The sequence below is a fragment of the Dermacentor silvarum genome, chromosome 1 (genome assembly GCF_013339745.2).
Source record: "Dermacentor silvarum isolate Dsil-2018 chromosome 1, BIME_Dsil_1.4, whole genome shotgun sequence".
In the NCBI taxonomy this organism is placed as follows: domain Eukaryota; kingdom Metazoa; phylum Arthropoda; class Arachnida; order Ixodida; family Ixodidae; genus Dermacentor; species Dermacentor silvarum.
The window spans coordinates 182,668,478-182,689,967 of record NC_051154.1 but is presented as its reverse complement, the minus strand read 5'-3'; the positions used below and the strand labels follow the sequence as shown (position 1 = coordinate 182,689,967).

General features: G+C 47.6%; 1 protein-coding gene across 2 annotated transcripts in view; it reads left to right on the top strand.

The window, feature by feature from the left end:
* Positions 1-21,490, top strand: part of LOC119436499 (microsomal triglyceride transfer protein large subunit) — a 57,585-nt gene that overhangs the window by 21,290 nt on the left and 14,805 nt on the right. For both annotated transcript variants that reach the window (XM_037703361.2, XM_037703362.2), the window contains 9 exons: positions 1,111-1,224; positions 1,392-1,537; positions 3,808-3,896; positions 5,858-5,928; positions 6,464-6,624; positions 7,039-7,201; positions 7,733-7,846; positions 8,391-8,603; positions 14,634-14,845. In XM_037703361.2, the coding sequence (XP_037559289.1) occupies positions 1,111-1,224; positions 1,392-1,537; positions 3,808-3,896; positions 5,858-5,928; positions 6,464-6,624; positions 7,039-7,201; positions 7,733-7,846; positions 8,391-8,603; positions 14,634-14,845 (1,283 nt within the window). The remainder of the gene's footprint in view (positions 1-1,110; positions 1,225-1,391; positions 1,538-3,807; positions 3,897-5,857; positions 5,929-6,463; positions 6,625-7,038; positions 7,202-7,732; positions 7,847-8,390; positions 8,604-14,633; positions 14,846-21,490) is intronic.

The window sequence follows — 21,490 nt, the reverse complement described above, 5'->3', positions numbered from 1 at the left end:
GTTCCAAAGAAGGCCATGATAAAGGCATGCATGCCTGACAAAGGTCCCCACCTCAAAATACAACAATTTTCTTTTTCAAGATCAAGTTTGAATCATTTCTTCTGTGTATATTATAAGAGGATTAATGAGGTTAATTACATTAAAGCAACACTTATCGCAGATTTTTAATTACGACGCTGTTCTAATCAAACAGGCGCTAAAAATTAAGAAAATCTAACCATTCTCTTCGCATATTTATAATTGCGCTGCTGTTCTACTCAAACAGGCATTAAGATATATATATATATATATATATATATATATATATATATATATATATACAGGGTGTTGAAAATTAAGCTTTACGGAATTTTTAAAAATCGCCTGTTGCAGGTAGCATAATTCGTATCGCTGAGCTGGGTTATTCGAAGAGGCGGACATTAGTAGCACGCGAAATCGAAGCACATATTCAACTAATTAACAAAAATTGACTAATGAATTTCTTTGTTACTTACTTCATGACACATATTGCCATTTACGAATTGTAGCCGGTGAGTTTGCAAGACGCATCCACTTGAAATTGATTTCCATTCTTCTTCTTCTTCTTCTTCTTTGTGGGGTTTTACGTGCCAAAACCAGTTCTGATTATGAGGCATGGTTTCCCGGATGACACCAGTTTCGAGATATTATTTCCCAAAGTGGGGGACGAAATACACGGGCGTTCCAGTTACTTTTGTGCTTCAATGTATAAAACAGCATTTTGGTAAAAAAGTAAGTGTAAAAACAGTGTATTTTTACGGCGAGTTTGATGGCGCATATCTCGAAACTGGTGTCATTCTGGAAATTAATTCCAAGTGGATACATCGCCTGACGAGCTCACCGGCTACAATTCGTAAATTGCAATATCTGTCGTAAAGTAATTAACGAAGAAGCTAATTAGTATTTTTTGTTAATTAATTGAATATGTGCTTCGATTTCTCGTGCTACTAATGTCCGCCTCATCGAATAACCCAGCTCAACGATAAGAATTATGCTACCTGCTACCTTATATGCGTCGGGCATTTTTCGGGATACTTTTTTTTCTGTTTAAATTTTTACCCATCTGAATGTATTAATTATGCGTCGTTACAGGTTGACGTCTCCGGTCGGTGCTCGGTGTCGTTCAAGACGGAGCGTAACATCATTACGAAGCACAAGTCTTTATGTACACACCCTGACAAAACGCAATTCTTCAACCCTAAACCCGTACGTAACTACGACGTATTCGACATTGTTGATAATCATCCACTAATGCGTATACTCTGCAGCCTGCCTTCAAACATATTTCGTTATAGTACTTGAAGTGCTCATCATGTTCCGTTTTGCGTTGAATGACGGCTGAGGACTAACGAGCTATTACGTTTGCTTTCCAGATTCAGTCGCCTACAGTACTAACTGAGTCGACGTCATTGTACAAGCTACTGCCCGACATGACAGCTCCAAAGAGCGTGCAAATCAGCGAACGAACTCAACTGTATGTCAACATCTTGAAAGAAGCCAATATCTTAGTGAAAGCTGAGTGAGTACACGGCCCGTTTTTCGGCGGCGCAAATGTAACCAACGCCGTCTGAATATAGAAGAGGAAGCTTCCATAAACGGCTTACTCCGCTTTTCAGACGACGTTGGTTTCTTCAGATTAAAGTAGTGAACTTGATAACGCGCGCACAGTGTGCATAATTGAGCTTGACTTGTGCGGAAGTAAAAAGTAAATGAATAAAAGCTTGAGACGAGCCAGTGGGGGAAACAGTTCTATGTGAAATAAACGCTCAGATATCGCCCGTAATCAATGCATTCTTGGGTCCAGCTCTGCTCGTAGACCAAGAATAAAATTCACAATTGCGTGAAGTGAATCCATTGCACTACTAACAACTCCCTATATAATAGTACTGAAAGCCAGCGGGATTGCTGTTAATTTATAATTATCGCGGCAACACGACTTGCGCAGGAAGAAGCGTTTTGTATCTAGAGGAGACAGTTTGGCGAGTTGGTGCTTATTGCAGACTTGAGACATCCATTCCCTAGCTTCAAAAGGGCTTCGCACAGCGAGAAGCACGCAGGACAGAACGCTAGCGAGACGGTTGTTCAGTGCGAAAGAAAGCACCCGGGAACGGCACGTAGGTTGGCTAATGTTGCTTAAGGATCAGCAACGGTGGAATAATCGTTAGTCAGTCAGCATTATTAAGAAAGGTTAGTCAACCTTAGTTTAGAAAGGTTAAGAAACTAAAAAGGTCACTTGGTCTTTTGTTCTCTGCTCAGCGAAAGCGTGGTCCTTAGTTCAGCACTGTCGTTCGTCACCTTTTCCGTGTCTCATTTTTAGTGTTGTGCTGTGTTTATAGGTGCCAGCATATATTTAGGCGGTACTTTTGCATGAAGACTGTCCTCCTCCTTCAGAAACTCGGATTCTTATTAAAATATTTTGAGCAACGAAATTCAGTTTCAAATCTCTATTGATTGTTCAATATTATTCGATCATGCAAATCATAACAAATTATTAACTAATCTTAATAACCATATCTTCTACAGGAATTTTCTTCAAATAATAGAATCCTACTTAAGTTTTCGCTGTGAAAGGTAATTGTAAGCAGGGTAGCCATAGATAGCTATAAACGTCTGCTCGCAAAGACTTCCGCTAGTATTCAGGTGTGGCACATTAGAAACAGTTCTGTTTAAGTCACTTACGTTAACAAGTTATTGTTTCTATTAGTAAATTCTTTATCTTGGCTATGTGCGTTAATACAAACTTGTCCAGAGCTACTGATGTGTCTCGCGTCTTGAAAAATAAGCTGCAGAAAAGTCTACATTAAGTCCATGAGTGGTGGAAACTGAACTGTTTATAAATGCTGCGCACGCAACATCAGTGTTTTTCAGGCTACGAAACGCGCTCGTACGCAGCCCTTGTCAGCGCCTTAGTAATGGTCTTTCGGTAAAACTCCAAGTGCCGTCGTAAACCTTTGGGGGATTCATGGGGCAATCAATTACGTGCTCCAGCAGCCACCAAATTGTTGGGTCATTTTCCTTGATTCGAAAGCAGTCTTACAAACTCTGCAGTTTGCCCTGCGTCATGGGTTGCACGAGCAGTTAGTGTACGAAATAAGGCACGCTCATTTTTGAATAATTTGTCCTGGACGGACCAGGACGAAATTTTCTTCAACTGTGAGGCTTTCTTTCTGAGAAACCCGTATGTGTTTCCTTTGTAGTTCCGTGCTGCAATTCGGGTGGAGGACAATTTTTCTCTTTCATGTAATGTAGAGTGTGCGCAATATACGTGCTGGTTGCACTTTGTTTAATACGAAAACTCGAACAAACCATGGTGGTCAAATATCAAGCCATAACCACTATAACCTTCCGTTTTCGTTAAACCAAAGTCTTTTACTCCGGTTAAACCTTATGTCTCTGAACAAAGTATAGTCATTCGCTCTAAGGCATATTATGTGGATGGGTCAGTTGCTTTCCGCTTGTGTCGGTTTCGATTGGGGTAGTCAGTGATCTTGCCATATCTTATTGCATATGTTCATATAAAAACCATCTTGCGTGCGGAGCGCTGATAATCTTCTAGCATTTTCACAGGCTTTTAGTTGACTCCACCAACGTAATTTTGATGTTCAATACACTGAGTTTCTGATTTATTATTTCCTAGGTCGGGACAGCAGCGAAGGAAATTCGCCTTGTCATATAATAAAGCATTCCTCGATACTCCTGCCCGTAGTGAAAATACGCCTTGGTGCTGGCAGGAACCCTCATAAGCTGTTATGGATATAACTTAATTTAGCTTGAACTTCTATTCTGCAGGCATACCTACAAACTGGAATCCACATCACCATCCGGACAAACATTCACTGCAGCAACAGAAGCGGAAGTCATCGAAAAGCTGACAGCCGGTAAATGCTTCCACTGTGTTTGCATGTGTTCCGTCACCGTGCCTGCACTCCGCCTTTCACCCATCGCTGACGTAAATGGATGGTGCCGGAAAAAAAGACAGACACGGCAAAGCAGCCGCGTGCGCAATTGACCGTTCGGGATATTTAAGCTCAGCTTTCTTTGTCAGGCGATCAAGTAAACTTTTGTTTACGCACTGAAAGCAGGTTTTTTTCGCAACTGTACCTAGTGGAGCGCAGAAAAGTCTGCTCCACAATTTTATAGTGGAACTTTTTTTATTGTAGACTACACTTATGTGACTCTTCCGTGCTAGATATATACTGGGTACGCGAGGTATTTGAGAACACTATTCCTTATCGCCATAGATACCAGCAGGCTCATCATATCTATCTAGGTGTGGGGCTTCTTGTTGGTTGACCCCTTATCATTCATGCTGCGCAGTTTGTTCAAAGATGGAAGAGTACAGGTTGACGCAGGAAATGAAGCGCCATGCAGTCCTCGTCACCCTGGCCGCACACGACAGCGACTTGGAAATTGCCACCTCGCTGAACGTAGCGAAGTCTTTCGTTTACAGGGTGCGGACAAAACTGATGTGTTCTGGCGGTGACGTGGCATCTGTGGCAAAAAGGAAAAAGCACAGTCAGTGGTCAGACGTCGTCAGAACCCCTGATTTTCTCCGGCGGCTGCAAGTCATCGTGAGTGACGACCCAGGGAAGTCAATGGGGGCCATTGCAAAGGAGCTCCAAGTCGCAGAGTCGACTGTTAGGCTTGCTGTGCACGAGTACTTGAGGTACCATTCCTATGTCATGCGGAGGGGACAATTCACGTCCGATAACACTGGGGAGAATCGTCTGCTCCGGTCCAAGCGCTTGCTAAGCCAGCTGAAGAGACCTGAGGAACCTGGAATGCTCTGGTTTTTTTCAGATGAAAAGAACTTTGACCAAGACCAGAAAGTTAACCGCCGTAACGACAGGAGGCTTTTCGCAAGCGCAAGCGCCTACAGTGATGCACACAAAATTTCCGTCGTCTGTGATGGTATTAGCCGTCGTCAACAACGAGGGTGACGTCATGCCGCCACACTTGTTTTGTAGGACTCCGCGTTAATGCTGCCACGTACGTGGAGGCGCTTGCCACCGTTGTGAAGCCCTGGATGGAGACTGTTTAGAAAGCAAGACCTTATGTCTTTCAGCAAAATTCGGCTCCCGCCCACACCACCTGCGTCAACCAGGAGTGGCTGGCTGACAACTTCTCGACCACGTCACTCGCAACTTGTGGCCTCCTGGTTCTCCAGATTTAAATCCGCTCGACTACTATGTCTGGGCCATCGTTGAGAGCGAGACCAGCAAACAGCCACATAATACAAAAGACTCGCTGAAGGCCGCCATTGCTGACTCAATGGCCAACATTTCTAAGGACCGCCTGATCCGTGCATACAGCCGTTTCTGAAGCCGAATTGAATCGGTTATTGCTGCGGATGGCGGATTCATTGAGTAATTGTGGAAATAAACCGTAAAAGAAGTATTTCACAAAGTTTGGTGGAAATATGTCTGTTTTTGCTGGACATATTCTTCTCTGCCTGAAGCCAACTTTGTGTTCTCAAATACCTCGCGCACCCGGTATGTAGCTGCGGCTGAGGTTAAAACCATACAACAGTAGCGCATTGTTGTGCATCTAGTGCGATAAGGTGATCCATCCTTGAGGGCTGCTTTTACATGCATGTCGTAGTCATTGCCACAGAATTCGGCATCCGTTTTTCTAACAGCATCTATAGCAGAAAAACTATGTATCATTTGATTATTTCGTTTTGTCGCGAATTAGTTTGGAACGGTGCGAGAGCAGATCCCTTTCTTTATCTGCGAGTTTACTAAAAAATGCTAATTATATCTGAATTTCGAAGTCACTTTCTTTAGCAAATATATATGAGTAGGTATATTTCGCATTGTTTGCACTTCTCTTGTTGCAGGTCAGAAAGTCACTGAGGATACCATAGTCGCAAGGCCGGAGCTGAAGAAGTGCACCAAAAACTGCAAGTCTGTATGTGAAAAAAAAAAAAAACGTCTCGATTTACACGTAGCATACTGACAACGCTTTAACGTAGGAACTTGCAAGGCAAGTTCTTGAAGGGTGAAACAGGCCCCTGACCAAACTCGCTATACTATGCCAAAACCGGCTATACGATTACCTTAGTGCGCCTATATTAAAGGATACAAGAGAAAAAGTGCTTAGAGGTGCCGAGATAACTACAGACCAACCCAAGGGACGATAAGTTTCACACGCGACATGCAGCTTCTTCACGAAGAAAGACTGCACGCATTTCTTTAAATAATTCTATAATAATATACCGTATCACAAACAGTGCGATTGAAAAAAAAATTATGTGAGACTATATAGCGAACTTTGGAAGTTTTACTTGCTGGATCATGTGTGGGAGAAAGTGAAGCCAGAAGGATAACGACCAAAAAAATTAGGGGAGTGGGGAGTGTTTCGATTTCTCATGACCCGAAGTGTTCGCTGCTGCAGTAGCGCCTGCGATTTCAATTAATGTCGCGCTCTTCTCTGCTTCTCCCAGCTGGCCGACAACGTCAAGTTGTTCGAGTCGAATCTCCGCGCGAAAAGCTTGGCCACACTCAAGTCCGCCGTGTCGTTCCTCAGACTGCTCGACAGCTTCCGGGAGGCCTCCGAGAAGGAAGTTCATGCCGTCCTCAAGAGCAGCAAGAACAAGAACATCACGTGCGTTCTCAGTCAAGAAGCCTAACTTGGGGGGGAGGGGGGGGGGGGGGGCAAGCGCGAAGTACCCACACAAAAGAACGGGTACATACGTAACGCCAGAGATATGCATGCGTTTTTTTTTTTTTTGCGCATTTGAGTGATACTTTTTGGCACCACATGTAAGCTCTAACAGCTGACTCTCCAAGCAGCAGCAGGAGCGAAAGACCTTGTACTGAAATTCACCTATATACCTCAGATACACTTTGGTGAAAAACAATAAAGCTCTATAGTGGTACTCTCGCAGGCAGAGAATAGCTCGAGTCCGTGCGTCGGTTTCTTGTATATGCACGTGTATATATAACATCTTGTGCAACGGTGCCTAGCTCTGTCACAGGCAAAACAGCGTGCGTTCGTTGCTGTTTCCCCGTGCCGCAGGCCTCAGCTTCTGGACCTGGCGGCGGCTGCGCAGACGATGGCCTCCGTCAAGGCGGCGTTTAGATTTCTCAACTTCAACTCCGAGAGCGACCTCGCCGAGCGCTTCCTCGTTGGCCTTATGGCCACGTCTCATCCCAGCTCCGCCATCATAAATGAGATCCTGGTGAGTCGGCTCGCGCCGGTATAGCACTGGTTTCAGTTCACATATGCTCTATATAGCTTTATGTTCGAGAACCAGCTATGGTGCTTTCCGCGTTAGTTGATATCATTTGTTTTCTTCGCATATACTACCTAATCACTTTGCGATATGATTTATGCAATCCCGATTCTCGGGTGCGTGTTATCTCCACATGTACTCAATTCATTCAGTATATAGTATGGTGTCTTTACTTCCCCTGGCAGTCCGAAGTCCATAGGTGCACGTTAAAGAACCTCAGGTGGTCGAAATTTCCGGAGTCCCCCTAATAATTATGCCGCATAATCAGGTCGTGGTTTTGGCACGTAAAACCCCATAATTTTTAGTCTGAAGTCCAGCTCGGATAACATTGGCTGAGTGAAGCAGGTGCAGGTGCGCCACTACAACTGCTTTTACGCGCCGTCGTTCTGCGCACTCTTCGAGAGCGATTTACCAGCTTGTAATACAAAATGCCGCGGGAAAAGCTTCGTGCACCGTGTGAATTTTATGATTCCGCAGAGCGTCGCCCAGAAGGACATGCGTAACGTGAAGAACAAGGCGTCTGCCGTGGCCACCCTCGGAGCACTGGTCAACGTGTACTGCAACGCCCCCCGGAACTGCGCAAAGAGCGAGGTGCGTCTATTCATTCTCACTTGTGGCACTTCGTTGCCGCCAACCGTCGAAGCAGCGAAGTGCGCACGCGAGTTGAGTGCCGTGTTGGCGTATACATGCAAGCTATATAGCCTATAGCCAACTGTGACCTCGACCAACCTCGGTAGAGTGCTCGTTACCGCGTACGCACCTGGAACGAGCCTCTTAGATTGTCCACGAAAGCACACAGAAATGTTTTCTACGTTTTGCTTCATTAAACAGTGCAGCTCTGTTTAGTAAACTCGTAACTAGTGAAAGAATTAAAAAGATGTGCCATTAGGAAGTCGCAAAAGTTATCAACGTTACGGCTATATATGAACACAATTCTGTGTAACTTTACCTTAAGCTTGAAAACTCGTGGTTTAAACAGTTATTATCAATCATGAGTGTGGTAATATACGCTCAGGAAGAAATGAAGAAAAAGATGGGAAGAGTTTCAGACTAATGAAGCTTCACCTTGATGTGAATGCGGGAAAGAACTCGTTGCATATTTTATGATGACGGTTGAAACGGGCCGCCCACGCAGGCAGTGAACGCGGCACTTAAGTTCCTCGAGGGCCAGCTGCGCCAGTGCAAGGACGAGCCCTGTTGGCAGACGTACCTGCGTGGACTGCAGAACGCGGCGCAGCCGTCCACCCTGTCCACGCTCCTTTACGCCATCCGCAATGGAGGCAAGAAGTCCGTCCTCACCGCCCTGCGCGCCCTCAAGAAGGTCGGCAGCGAGCACTTCAACGACCAGGTACAGTGTTTGTCTACTCATATGACAACGGATGTCCTGTTCGCACCATAAAAAAAATATTAATTCCCGGACTCTAGATACATTTTTATGGCGTCGTTTTACTTACTGCGAGCATCAACTATGAGCCCCCGGTTCCTGGACTCGTAGTCAGCCTGTTGTCGTGACTCGGGGTCGCGGACAGGCCAGGAACCGTCCAGGCATCGTGACAAGGACGTCCGAACAGAACGAGCGAAAAAAAAAAGATGTTTATTTACCTTTCGCAGCAAGTAGCAGATTCTAGTGAGAGCTCTCGCTAGAATCAGCCGCACGCTGCAAGATGTAAATAAACCTCCTCTTTTCTCGCTCCTTCTTTTGGACGTCCCCATCCCTGTGTCTGGAAGGTTCTTGGCCTGAAAAACATTTATAGAAACAAGTTCTTGGAAAAACGTTGAAAGAACTCCATTGCCCCAAAAAGAACTCCTGGGAACTCTTGTACAGAGGCTGCTCTGCAGTCTTGAAGCAGCATAATTTTTTTCATGCAGCAGCGAACGCGCTGTCCTTAGCGCCATACATTTGGAACCAGGTCATGCAAGCGGGTTAGCGTACCCTCCACGAGGTTTCCTTTACTGAGTTCGCTTTGACTCCTGGCCTTTCGCTTTTCTTTCTTTCTTTTTTTTTCTTTTCTTATTTTTATGCACATTTGCTTCATGAATCCGCGAATCTCGCAGAAAGCACGCGCAGCGCTTTGCGAACGCAAGTGGAGCGAGAAGAGCGCGCCGCAGTGCCGCGTTCGCCAGCGTCCATTGGGAGCCTTCATACGCATGCCTACAGCGCTTGAGCGTGTGCGTGGCTGTATGAAGGCTCTCTATCCATCGCTGGCACCGCCAGCGCACGACCGCGGGCGCCGTGCACGAGATGACCTGCAACGCAATGGTTCGAATGTTGAGTTTAAAGACGCACGATCGTTGGTTCGATCCGTGGTCGAGTACGAAGATTGTCTTCTTTTATGTCACGTTGTACCGTGCCTGAGCCAAAGCGTGACGAACGAACACTCCATTTTCTAGCTCATAGTGCTGTTCGCAGTTCAATTTCTTGAAAATGTATATTTAATGGCGAATAACATATCCGCGAGAAACCGTTGTACGCGGAGACTTTTCGGTGAGCCAAGAAGTCCTTTCATTGGAAGATCATCCGAGAGCCGAGAGCTAAGCAAGTAAGTATAACTATGAGGCATGCAGAAAATGGGCACCTTGCGCTGAAGCTTTTACGCAATTGACAGCAGCGTCAGAAAACACAGCCTAGCCAGCGGAAGCAGCAAAATTAGATGTACGCTTATCGCGAGGAAAGGGTCACGCTCGTATTAGCGGCAGCACGAGCATTACCGAGCATGAGTTTTGGACTGGGCAAAACATATAAAGTTTAACACTCAGACAAGCGTCTCTTAATATTCGGAAGATTATTTCTTTTTTTTTTTTCGTATAGCCCTAGCGACTGACGTCGGCGACGCGTAGGATAAATGAGTCGCAGTGTCGTCTGGCAAGTGCAGGGTGCCTATAGACCATTGTGGAAGCACCAGCAAGTGTTGCATAGTGTCAATGACCCATCCTACGTCACACAGTGTAGAGTCACAGTTTGTTACTGAGTCCGCGGGGTCTTTTAATTAACGCAGCAGTGCCTTCAGGGTGGCTCGCGCTGTTGTTAGTGTAGGCCAGTTTCCAAGAATGTTGATTTGCGTTATTGGGCGTTTGTCCAGTTGATCTATCGTGGCTGAGAGAGCTGCTCTCTGCGGGTTGAAACGAGGGCACTCACAAAGAAGGTGTGTGATTGTTTCGTTGCACCCGAAGAGCGTTCTAATCACAGTCGGTCAGATAGGCCGGTGGCTCGCAAGAAGCGCAGAAGCGCCTGCACGGCCTTCTTCTGTGACGTTAAGTCCAGTCTGTGGTGGAGAATTTTTTCTTCCGACAGAGGCCGGTCATCCAATTGGTTGAACGCGTTGGTAAGAGACTGTCTCTGCGCACTGTACTGCGGGCAGTCGCACAAAATATGCACAATCGATTCTTCATTGCCGCAGTGGTCACAGGCTGCGCTGTCGGCCATTCCTATGCGGAACGCATAGGCGTTGGTAAACGCAACGCCCAACCATAATCTGCACAAAAGAGTTGCGACTCCTCGGCGAAGCCTTGATGATACTCGAAGGCTTAGAGTTGGGTCCAGAGAGTATAAGCGAGCATGCTTGAAGTGCGATTCATTCCATTGTGACCTTGTGCGTTGGCGAGCAAGCACGCGGAGCTTCCGTGCAGCGTCAGTCCTAGAAAGTGGTATGGGCCGTTGGTGATCTTCTTTAACGCCTTCGCAGACTGCGGGACAGTGCCCACAGAAACAGTTCTGTTTTGTGTGTGTGTGTGCGTGTGTGTGCGTGCGTGCGTGCGTGCGTGCGTGATTTTCTTTCCTTTTTTCCCCTTTTTTATACTTGTTTTTTTCTCTCTCTCCTGTCGAATCCCTTTACCCCTCCTCCGGTACAGGGTAGCCAACCGGAGATAATCTCTGGTTTACCTCCCTGTCTTTCCTTTACCTTTTCTCTCTCTCTCTCTCTCACCAGCAAGTAGTACACGCGGCAAAGAGTGCCTTAAGTAAAGCTAAGAAAGCCCGCCAAATAAGGTTCTGTAAGTGGCATATCCCGGCACTCAGGTCCTGATTCCATAAATCTGTAAATCTAGGCTGCGAATAACCGGCTCGTAAAGGACTTGCAAAGTGCTCCAGCACGCAGCACTTTCGTAGTGCACAATTACCTGTTACGCATATTTTTTTATTATTATTCTTCGTAAATAAAGTAGCAGTTTGTTCAGCATCAATAATTTACGTGGACGGACATTTTGCCTTTATTGTCTCTTAGCGGTCAGCGTGCCTCTTAAATCGCGTGCGTCGACTAAAGAACACTTGTGTTGTTGGACATTTAGGCGTGCGCTCTATTTATACCAAAACGATTCATACGTACTCTGTATGAATGCACACTATTCACTATCAGGGATGGTTGCTAAAAAGCTTTCTCATCGCGCACTTCTTTTTTTTTATTCGTAATTTTGAAAATCGCCTGTGGTGGATACGCCTCGTCAGGTAACCCACAGGAAGAGATGGACGACACATGTACAAGAAATGGAAACATTCATGTTAATGAATAATGTTTCATTAAATTTTGAATTATTCCTTTTAGCACTCATATTGCAACTGCGTATAATTGAAGCCAGTATTTATGCACGTCATATCTACTTAGCATAAATTCCAAGGCTAGCGCCCGTTTCTAAATTACGCCACCGAAATGTGCCGCGAGGCACACTGGCCCGTTCATGTTATTAGTTTTCAAAATACCTTCCTTGCGCGCTGTGGAAACTATTGAAGCTTAAATGAAATGAAACGCTGCCTACGCACTGCATAGGTGCAATTAAGTGCCTTTGACACGATGGCGCGACATTGTTCCTCAAATGACGCTGAAAGAGCACGCATTACGCGGACAAGAAGTCAACTCATTCGTTTACTGTTAACACAGTGCCAGTGTTAAATACCTTTCGAAGCAACGATAATGCAATAGTGCGCTTTTGCGTTAAAGAGTCACGTGTGCAACATGCGAACTTAGAAGCGCAAGCAACAGCGTTTATTATTAACATGATCTGCGAAGAACTTGGTGACCAGTATGGTTCCAATTACTGATTTTCCTTGTCGATGCAACGAATGAGAATGAAAGAAGGAGTTGTCAAAGAATGGAAGCAGCTGAAAGAGGAAGCACTCCAGTCGGATAACCTGCGGCGCGCCATCAAAGTGGGATACGTGCATGCGCTGAACGATGTCTGGACAGCAGGCGCTCATCGCTAATTGATTGGCGCTCGCGCATTCGTAAACTTCGGAAGCCGACGGTATGTACACATTCGTGTTTGATATCAGCAGTGACACGATATTGATCGTCCTCAATGCACGAAATCGGGTAATTCTATATAATTTGATGATGAGTAATCGGGTTTTATGGCGCAAGGGCCAGGGGAAGCCAAAGAGCGCCAGAAAGTGGTACGATGTAGTCGATGGTCTGGTCGATGTTAAAGCGTATATGTGACGCGGCTGTGTGGTAGCCCGAAAACATTCGCTATAAAGTGCGCAAAATATACATGCAAATAAAAATATGACACTGATACATAGGGTGTACAATGATACGGTATATTTTCACCCTTTTCTTAAGGCAGCACGCCGTTTATGCATTTGTTGCCGAAATAACGGCATTCGGGCATATGAGTGCGGGAAGTGTGTATTTCTTCAAAAAAGAAATATTCGGATATAACGAAATGGTTTAACTTTATAGTTGTAATAGTTGTACAACAATTTAAAGAAACACGAAGGGGATTTAATAAGGGAAGATGTGTGGATAGATTACTCTTCAGGAACGCATACGTTAAACTTACGATGAACAGAACTGGGTGAAAAGGAAATATGTCAGCCGCGGCGTCGCCATATCCCACTAAGGATTGGAAACGTGCCTCATCCACGCACGAGCACCTGCCGGCCCGGATATCGAAGGCGGCGCAATGAGTGCTCACGCACACGGACAGACACGCACATTGGACAGACACGCACGACATTTCAGTCGCGTCGCTGCACGGCAAAGCGCGAGACGGCTGTATGGAGAGACACGTCCGAGAATGTAAAGAATATATACGTAAAACGTCACAGGAAGCAAAAGACAAGAACGCTTGAAAAATATTTATTCGGCATGCCATTCTTTTTTCATCCACTTTTACTACTGAATGAAAAATATTTCGTCCACTTTGTATTTATCCGCCGCCTCATCAAAAACTAAACAAATTGCCGTCTGTCCAGTGGCGGCAGTTACAAACGAGGACGTACTGTATAATGCAGTAATGTGGAATATACTGTATCCAGATATATACACGACAAACGAATGCAAGTCATGCGGCTGAAGAGCAACTCTTGAGCATATGCTGTGGGAGTGCCAAGGGCTGACGAGTAGCAACGGGGAGACAGCCTCTAGCGAAAGCCTCCACGCGCGTTGGGGTGGTGTGCTGCTTAGCTCAGCCGCAGATCAACTGTGGGCAGTCCAGCGGGCCGACGACGCCGCCAGAGCCCAAGGGCTCGTGGCAGACGCTTAGGCAGGGTGAAGCCCACTCTATGAACTTGCCGGACAGAAAACTTGTCGCAGTTTCACCCGAAAGGCGAAGCATCAATTGCGATAGCAAATTTGTAGAGAGCTATACGGAGTAAGGATAGTAGTTTTATCAGCTGTACAAACTTGGACATGAAGCAGCACCGGCAACACACACAATGTTGTCGACGCCGTCGGCTTTTTGCTCGCGTTCGCACAAAACGCGCGCGGCGTTGGTGACTATTGCCGGCTCTTCTGGGGGCGGCTCGGAGGTTTTTGACGAGATCAGAACGGGACACTCGTCGAGCAGTGTCGGAAGTCTTTACCACCTTCCCGCCTCACAACGTTTTTATATAAATAGGCATCTTGTGCCGCAGCTAAACGCGGCCTCCCTCCTCCCCCCCCCCCCCCCCCCCCCCCACGGCCTTTCCCGTGTCTGAAGAAGTCGCGTTTGCTCTCATATCATATATGGTGATTGTAAAGGAGGAAAGAGACCCTTAATTCTGCAGCCCTTCATGCAGCACGGCGCAGAACGCGCGTTTGTTCTCCGCCGTGCGTTCACTCCCCGTGAAAGCGCGCGTCCCTCGCGCCCTTTCACTCGCACATACAGCGTTCGGCGCGTGGCGACAATTTCATCGCCTTTGACGCCATACGGAAGCTCACGGCGACGGCGACGGCAGAAATCTGCTTTTGAGTGTCCATATAATTGCTATCGCAATAAAATAAAGTTTTTACCTAGCTACCTGCTATGAAAAAGTTTTCAGCTGTTTAATCAGAAGGTTATGTGAGTAAAATTGTATCAGCTAGAAACACAGGTGACACCGATAATACTTTTATTGACAAAGTATCGCCTGATCTGACGTGCTGCGAGTGTACTCTTAAATATTTGCAAACATCTTTGGTCGCAGGTGCTGGACGCGTTGGAGAAAGTGTACGGGCAGGTGGACCGGCGTCACGACTCCACGGCACGTGCGCTAGCCGCCGAGCTGATTTTCTCCAGCTCCAGCCTGCGGCACATCGAGCGCACGCTGGAGCTGCTGCCCAGGGTCGAGGCTCCAGAGCTGGCCACCTTCATTGCCAGCAAGCTGTTCGAACTGGTCGATCGCACGGACCGTGTCAGGTATTGATGCCCTGTCTCTCGTTAGTCCTCCACAGCATGCGCGTGTGTGTGTACCTTGCGCTCAAAATTTCTGTGCGGCGCACTCGTAACGCGGTGTACCGGAAGTTGATAGTTGTCACAATGTGCTGGAAATGCAGGGCTTCCTGGTTGGCGACATATTCATGCGGTCCACCACTCAGCACGTGGGGCAGGCATGATACGACGAGAGTGATTCCATGCGCATATATACAGTCATCATCATCACCATCATCATCATCAGCCTATATTTATGTCCACTGCAGGACGAAGGCCTCTCCCTGTGATCTCCAAGCACCCCTATCATGCGCTAGCTGATTCCAGCTTGCGCCTGTAAATTTCCTAACATCATCACCCCACCTAGTTTTCTGCCGTCCTCGACTGCGCTTCCTTTCTCTTGGTATCCATTCTGTAACCCTAATGGTCCACCGGTTATCCATCCTACGCTTTACATGGCCTGTCAAGTTCCATTTCTATATATAGAAATGGAGCTGGCCAGGCCATGTAATGCATAGGATGTATGTATGTATGTATGTATGTATATATATATATATATATATATATATATATATATATATATATATATATATATACATACACAAAAAAAGCTCTCGGGCCGCGCATAACCCACATGCATGAATGTCTTCCCAAAATACCGCTAGTAATATTTTCGGACACTATCGCGTGCATCGGCACCGGAGACGTCGGTGTATACGGGCAATGGCGTTACTGGCACTGTGCCAATACAGCATGCTTGGCACAGAGTGAAACCCTGCCATAGTAGCTTAGTGGCTATGGCGTTGCGCTGCTAAGCACGATGTCGCAGGATCAAATCCGATGGGGGCGAAACGTAACAACGCCCATGTGCTGTTCAATAATTGGGTGCGCGTTGCAGACCCCACGTGGTGAAAGTTAATCTGGAGTCCCCCACTGCAGCGTGACTCATATCGTGGTTTTGGCACGTAAAACCCCAGAATTAAATTTAACAATTAATTGGCACAGAGTCAAGACGATTGACCCTAACGATATATTTGAAGCCAGTCATCCAAGCATAACCATTTTCAGACATTCAAAAAGCTGACGCTGCTACTTTCTGCATCGTATTGAATCCGCCTTTTGCATGTCCCGAGTGCGCATGCGCTGTACCCTAGCGGCGAGCGCCGAAAACGTTTTGTACGGCGTCGGTGGTTCGTGCAGCTGACGACGCACGCGTATGCAGCAAAGTCGTCGAGGACGCGAACTCTATATTGTCGGCTCTGTGCCGGTTGACGACGCGATATTTGCGCTGTGTTTCGGTAGAAACTTCAGCTGTTCATAGCGATATTCGGTTAACGTCCGGTACATCACAATATATGCCGACACGACACCGATGTCGATCAGAAGTCGACCTCACGCCGGCGCCAATGCTCGGCCGGCTGTAGTTGTGATACTGTGCCAGTGGGAGCCTATATTGTCATACAAGTATGACGAAGAAGCGACCGACGACGCGACCGACGACAGCGAGTGATCGCAGAGTGATAAGCTTTCGTGCCGACGACGCCGACAAAACCAGTGTGCTAATCGCCGTGCGAGCGGCCGCCGAGTGAGAACATCGCACCGACAACGTGAATATCGCCGCAAATGCGCTCGTGTATGTATTTATTGACGCTCAAATTGAGTCGAAACGTGCTTCCGACGCTGATATGCACGAGTTCCAGCCCTTTACAGCCCTCCACATCAAACTCGAGGCGGTGTCGATCTCGTTCAGACAGCTTCATTAGGCCTAACACAGCCTACGAGTTCGTCCGCTACCGGTGGACCTGAAATATAGGATGAGCAAGTACGACGAAGCAAAGTGCTTATATAGTTCGGTACTGACCTTACCGACTTGAAGTGGACCACTCTTAGCATAGTACGATGCACACACAGAGAGTGGGAAGCCGCGACACGGCGCAGTGCTAATACCGCGGTACAGGCACTGTTCTTGAACGAAGGCTGTCGGTCGCAGTCGCCGGCGCTTCCATGGACGAAGTGTACCTACGGAGAGTGTATTTTTATGCTGCCAGATTAAGCAGTTACTGAAAACACAGTTTGCCTCTTATGCTAAACAAGCAACAAGTGATGGCCCTTTGGATACTGCATCGTAAGCAACAACACCGCTCGTTGCCACGCGAGTACGGCGGGCATCGGCATTTTCGCGTGCCAGTGCGGCTAGGTGGTCGTTGTCGCCGTTTTCGATGTGCCCGGGACGTTCATGCCTTCTCGTCTCAGTGTGATTGCTTCTGATATGTGCACGAGAAGTGTTCGTATATGCTTTGAACATTTCCTCATTATTTCGTGTGAGCGGTGCACGGTTTCTACTGTACTTGAAGCGAGCGGTGGCCGTACGCCTGCCGATGTAAACAAATGCGCCGTTCTTGCGTTGCATAAATTCTCCGGGCGCAGTGTCACCCCTTCAAAGAGCTATAGTCACTGTGGTGAAGACTATTGCGACTCGGGGTCGGGGACGAGAGACTGAGTCTTGAAGCAGGCGAAGATGAGACGAAAGCTTTATACAATATGTACGAATATGTACAGATATAGCATGTAATAGCGGGTAATAGCTGCCATTAGCTGGTGATAGGGTGATAGCTGTAAAAGCTGGTAAGAGCGCACCAGACCGACGGGGCGGCCGGTGGCGACTCTCTGGCTTAACAATAGGCCGGTTCTTCCTTAAATCCCCTTGGCGGCGACTCCTCGTCGACAGGAACCAGACGGGGCGGTTGCTGACGTCAACCGCGTCGTATTGTGTCGTCGCGCCTCCTTGGCGACTCGTCGACAGAACCCAGACGAGGCGGCCGCTGACGGCACCCGCGTCGTATTGTGTTGTCGCGTCCCCTTGGCGACTCGTCGACAGGACCCAGAGGGACGGGTGGCGATGATGGCCGGTGCTGAATGCAATTACCCGCGACAAATCCATTCGACGCGGATAAATCGGAGTTCCTGTCGCCTCGATGAAGGGTTGGCACGTACTATGGCACAACAGCACCCCCGCCGCCAGACAATGCATCCAGAGGTCGAGCTGTCCGACGCAGCTCGGAAGATTGGATGCGCCGGTTGAGCGACGTCGTCGATGGAGGTACATGCTTTGCTGATTTTCTCGCCGGTGGTCTTTCCTGCTGCTCGGCCCTGATTATGTCCACTGGAACGACCGAGAATCAACAACGCCAAACCACTCCGGCCAAAGCAAGCTCCCTCCGAATGCTCCTCAAACCGCCAGACCAAAATCATCGAACAAAGCATTTTCCGAGATCTCGCTACGCTAAACAAAAAAAAAAAAAAAAAAAAATCCAGAACAACACCAGACACGTATCTGAGAGAGAAATTCGAGATACGGACCTTTTTTTTTTCTTTAATTGTCAATGCGTGAGGGTTAATCAAATCAGAATTGCTTTGCAAGCGATTCTCAACTGTAATGCGGGCGGGTTGGAAAAGATCAAGGTTGCCGAAGATGACTTAATTTTGCCCCCGAAAGCCGTGGCGTGGCGCAAAGGCTAAGCGTACCTAATCTATGCATTTGGGCGCCACTTCGCGGAAATATACGGAACGAAATCCGATAACTGCAAGAGCCAACCGAAAAAGCCCGCCGTTTTGTGCTGTCTAAATGCACTCGGCGAAACGAGTACCACATCTTTGAAGCACAGAAGCGGTCCTCACAAAAAAAAAAAAAAAAAAAAAAATACTAAAACTCACCAACGACATGAAAACAAAGGTGAATCAAAATTATACACTGACACTTTCAACTAACGCGTACAATACAAAAACAAGTCACAATCGAAATTAAGCATTTAGGCTTTTCCTAGCCTAGATATATGTAAAAACAACAAACAAATGAAAACACTGACGCTTTTTCTACTCAAGCGTCCAGCAATCAGGTAATTAATACAAAATGATGAACGTCTAAAACTGTCGGTGTCTCGCGAACAGAAACGACCAAAGCATAAAACGATGCGCTGTTCTTGGCATATCCACCTTCTTAACGCTGAACACGCGACTGAACTTTAACGCAACAAAACACACAAAAACAAAATGATTATTTAAAAGACAAATAATAAAATGTGCCTTCAAAATACCTTGGCTTTAATCGCGTGGTGTTCACAAACACACCCTTTCAGACGCGCTCGAGCGGGTCGCCCATTCTCGGGTGTACGCGTTGTCCACTCGCGACACCAGAACAAAGCTGATTTGCCCGAAGCACCTGCGACTTTCGACCCGCGGCCTCCAAATACTGCGAGAGCGACGCATTCACGCACCCGCGTGCACGCTGTCCCTTTGACCGCTGGGAAGTCGCCTGTCTTTCCCCCAGGAAGGGAGCGGCAATTGAAGCAGACTATTAAGCATACCCAATGCTTCGATACGTTCCTCTTCTTACAATTCCTTGACATCGCTGTGAACCGGCGGCATTTGCGGCGTCTGAATTTCCGAGAAATCTTGCCTTTAGAGACGCGCGTCACGCCTATTATAGATCGCAGTAGCCGCCTAAGCCTCGGGTTCACCATATACTGCGATTTTTCCCAACGTGTTGGCGGTTGGCGCGCTTGACCCGGCTCGTATCGCCACCCGAGTTCGACTTTCTCAACTTGCGCCTTCGTCGTTTGCCCTCGGCGCGGCTCACAAAACTCGCGGTCTCGGCACTCGTACTTGCAGGTACGCTGCCTTCTCTACGCAACGATATCGCTAGGGGCGGCAAGACCAAGCTAGGCTCGTGGTCGTCGCTAGATGTCTGTACCTCTGACAGAACATGACTGCATCCGACGCCATCTGAGCTATAGCCGGCTCGCCCTGCGGTCTCTCTTCGACAGGATTCGCCCTGTCGCAACCTCGGCTTCGCAGTCGGCCTCACTCAAAGCATCAAAATGACTCAACAAAGCTTTTTTAGCCTTATATCGTAGTCCCTATCCTCCTCATCAAGCAGGCGCTCCAAAACACACGCGAGATTACAAGGTAGCAACAGGATCAACCTTTCGGACCAGAGGTCCCGCTTGACACCCTCCACTTCGCACACCCTCTCAAAGCCGGAAAGAAATTTAACCATATTCTCGCCCGCCCTGAAGGTGTGGAGATGATATCGCGCTGTGCGCCATGCCCATGTTTGGATTTCTTGACGGCGTTCTCGCCTTGCCCTTTCGTCGGGACTTTCGTGCTCCTTTCCTTCTAGCTCGCGCCTCTCACGTCTCTCGCGTTCCTTTGCCTCTAGCCTTCGCTCCACAATCATCTCCCAAGCCTCTTCAGCTTCCTCGATCGTCACGTCTTCCGCTCGCATCACGTCGATAATCGCTTTCCTTGCTTTTTCGGAGCCGGCGGAAATGCCCAACTCCTCGCAAATTTGAATGAGGTCCTGAACTTGGAATTCCTCCATCGCGATCTCGTTCCTCGTGTTGCTGGCACACTAAATTTACCGTACTTCAAACTAGAATCCACTGTTTAAGAAGGTAAATGAGTAAATTATAGTCTGCCAAAAAACAAAACACTCTCCTAACATCTGCCTGTGCTAGAGAGGTCTGGCGACATGAAAAGCAAACATCGGGCACTCACCCAGCCAAAGTGGTTGACGCCGGTCGGTCTGGTAGCTGCCATCGAGCAGTATAGCAGGCGTCTTCGGTCCTCGTATCTCGCAGCTTGCCATCCCCTGTTGAGATACTGGTTCGTCAATCCCATAGCTGCCATCCACTATTGCGACTCGGGGTCGGGGACGAGAGACTGCATGAGTCTTGAAGCAGGCGAAGATGAGACGAAAACTTTATACAATATGTACAAATATGTACAGATATAGCAGGTAATAGCGGGTAATAGCTGCCATTAGCTGGTGATAGCTGTAAGAGCTGGTAAGAGCGCACCAGACCGACGGGGTGACCGGTGGCGACTCTCTGGCTTAACAATGGCCCGGTTCTTCCTTAAATCCCCTTGGCGGCGACTCCTCGTCGACAGTAACCAGACGGGGCGGTTGCTGACGTCAACCGCGTCGTATTGTGTCGTCGCGCCTCCTTGGCGACTCGTCGACAGAACCCAGACGAGGCGGCCGCTGACGGCAAGCTCGTCCTATTGTGTTGTCGCGTCCCCTTGGCGACTCGTCGACAGGACCCAGAGGGACGGGTGGCGATGATGGCCGGTGCTGCTTGCAGTTACCCGCGACAAATCCATTCGATGAAGGGTTGGCACGTACTATGGCACAACAAGACTCAGCTATAAAAGCAGTTTTTATCATCCTATTAGCGTACGTTCAGTGCAGGTCTAACAGTGGCAAATGCATTAACTCGGCTGCTATATCCGATACGGCTAACCTCCGCTGAGTGTAATCGACCCCAGCTTAAACTTGATGTGGGCGGCTGGCCAGTGCTCACGTTCGTGCATTTCAACTTCCGAAGCATGTATGGACTCATATTCGGTACGAATAAATATGAATAATGGGAATACAAGCGTAGGCGCTGTGTCAATCGCGTTACGGTGCGATGCACTCGTTCAGAGGCATATCGGACGGTGACTGGTTTTGTCGGCGTAGCTGCACGAAATCCCATCATCATATTTCGACGACTTGCGGTTCTAAGTCGCACCAGAGTCATTGCCGACCTAGGCATCCTGTCCAACAAGCGGCCACTCACACAAAACGAAAAT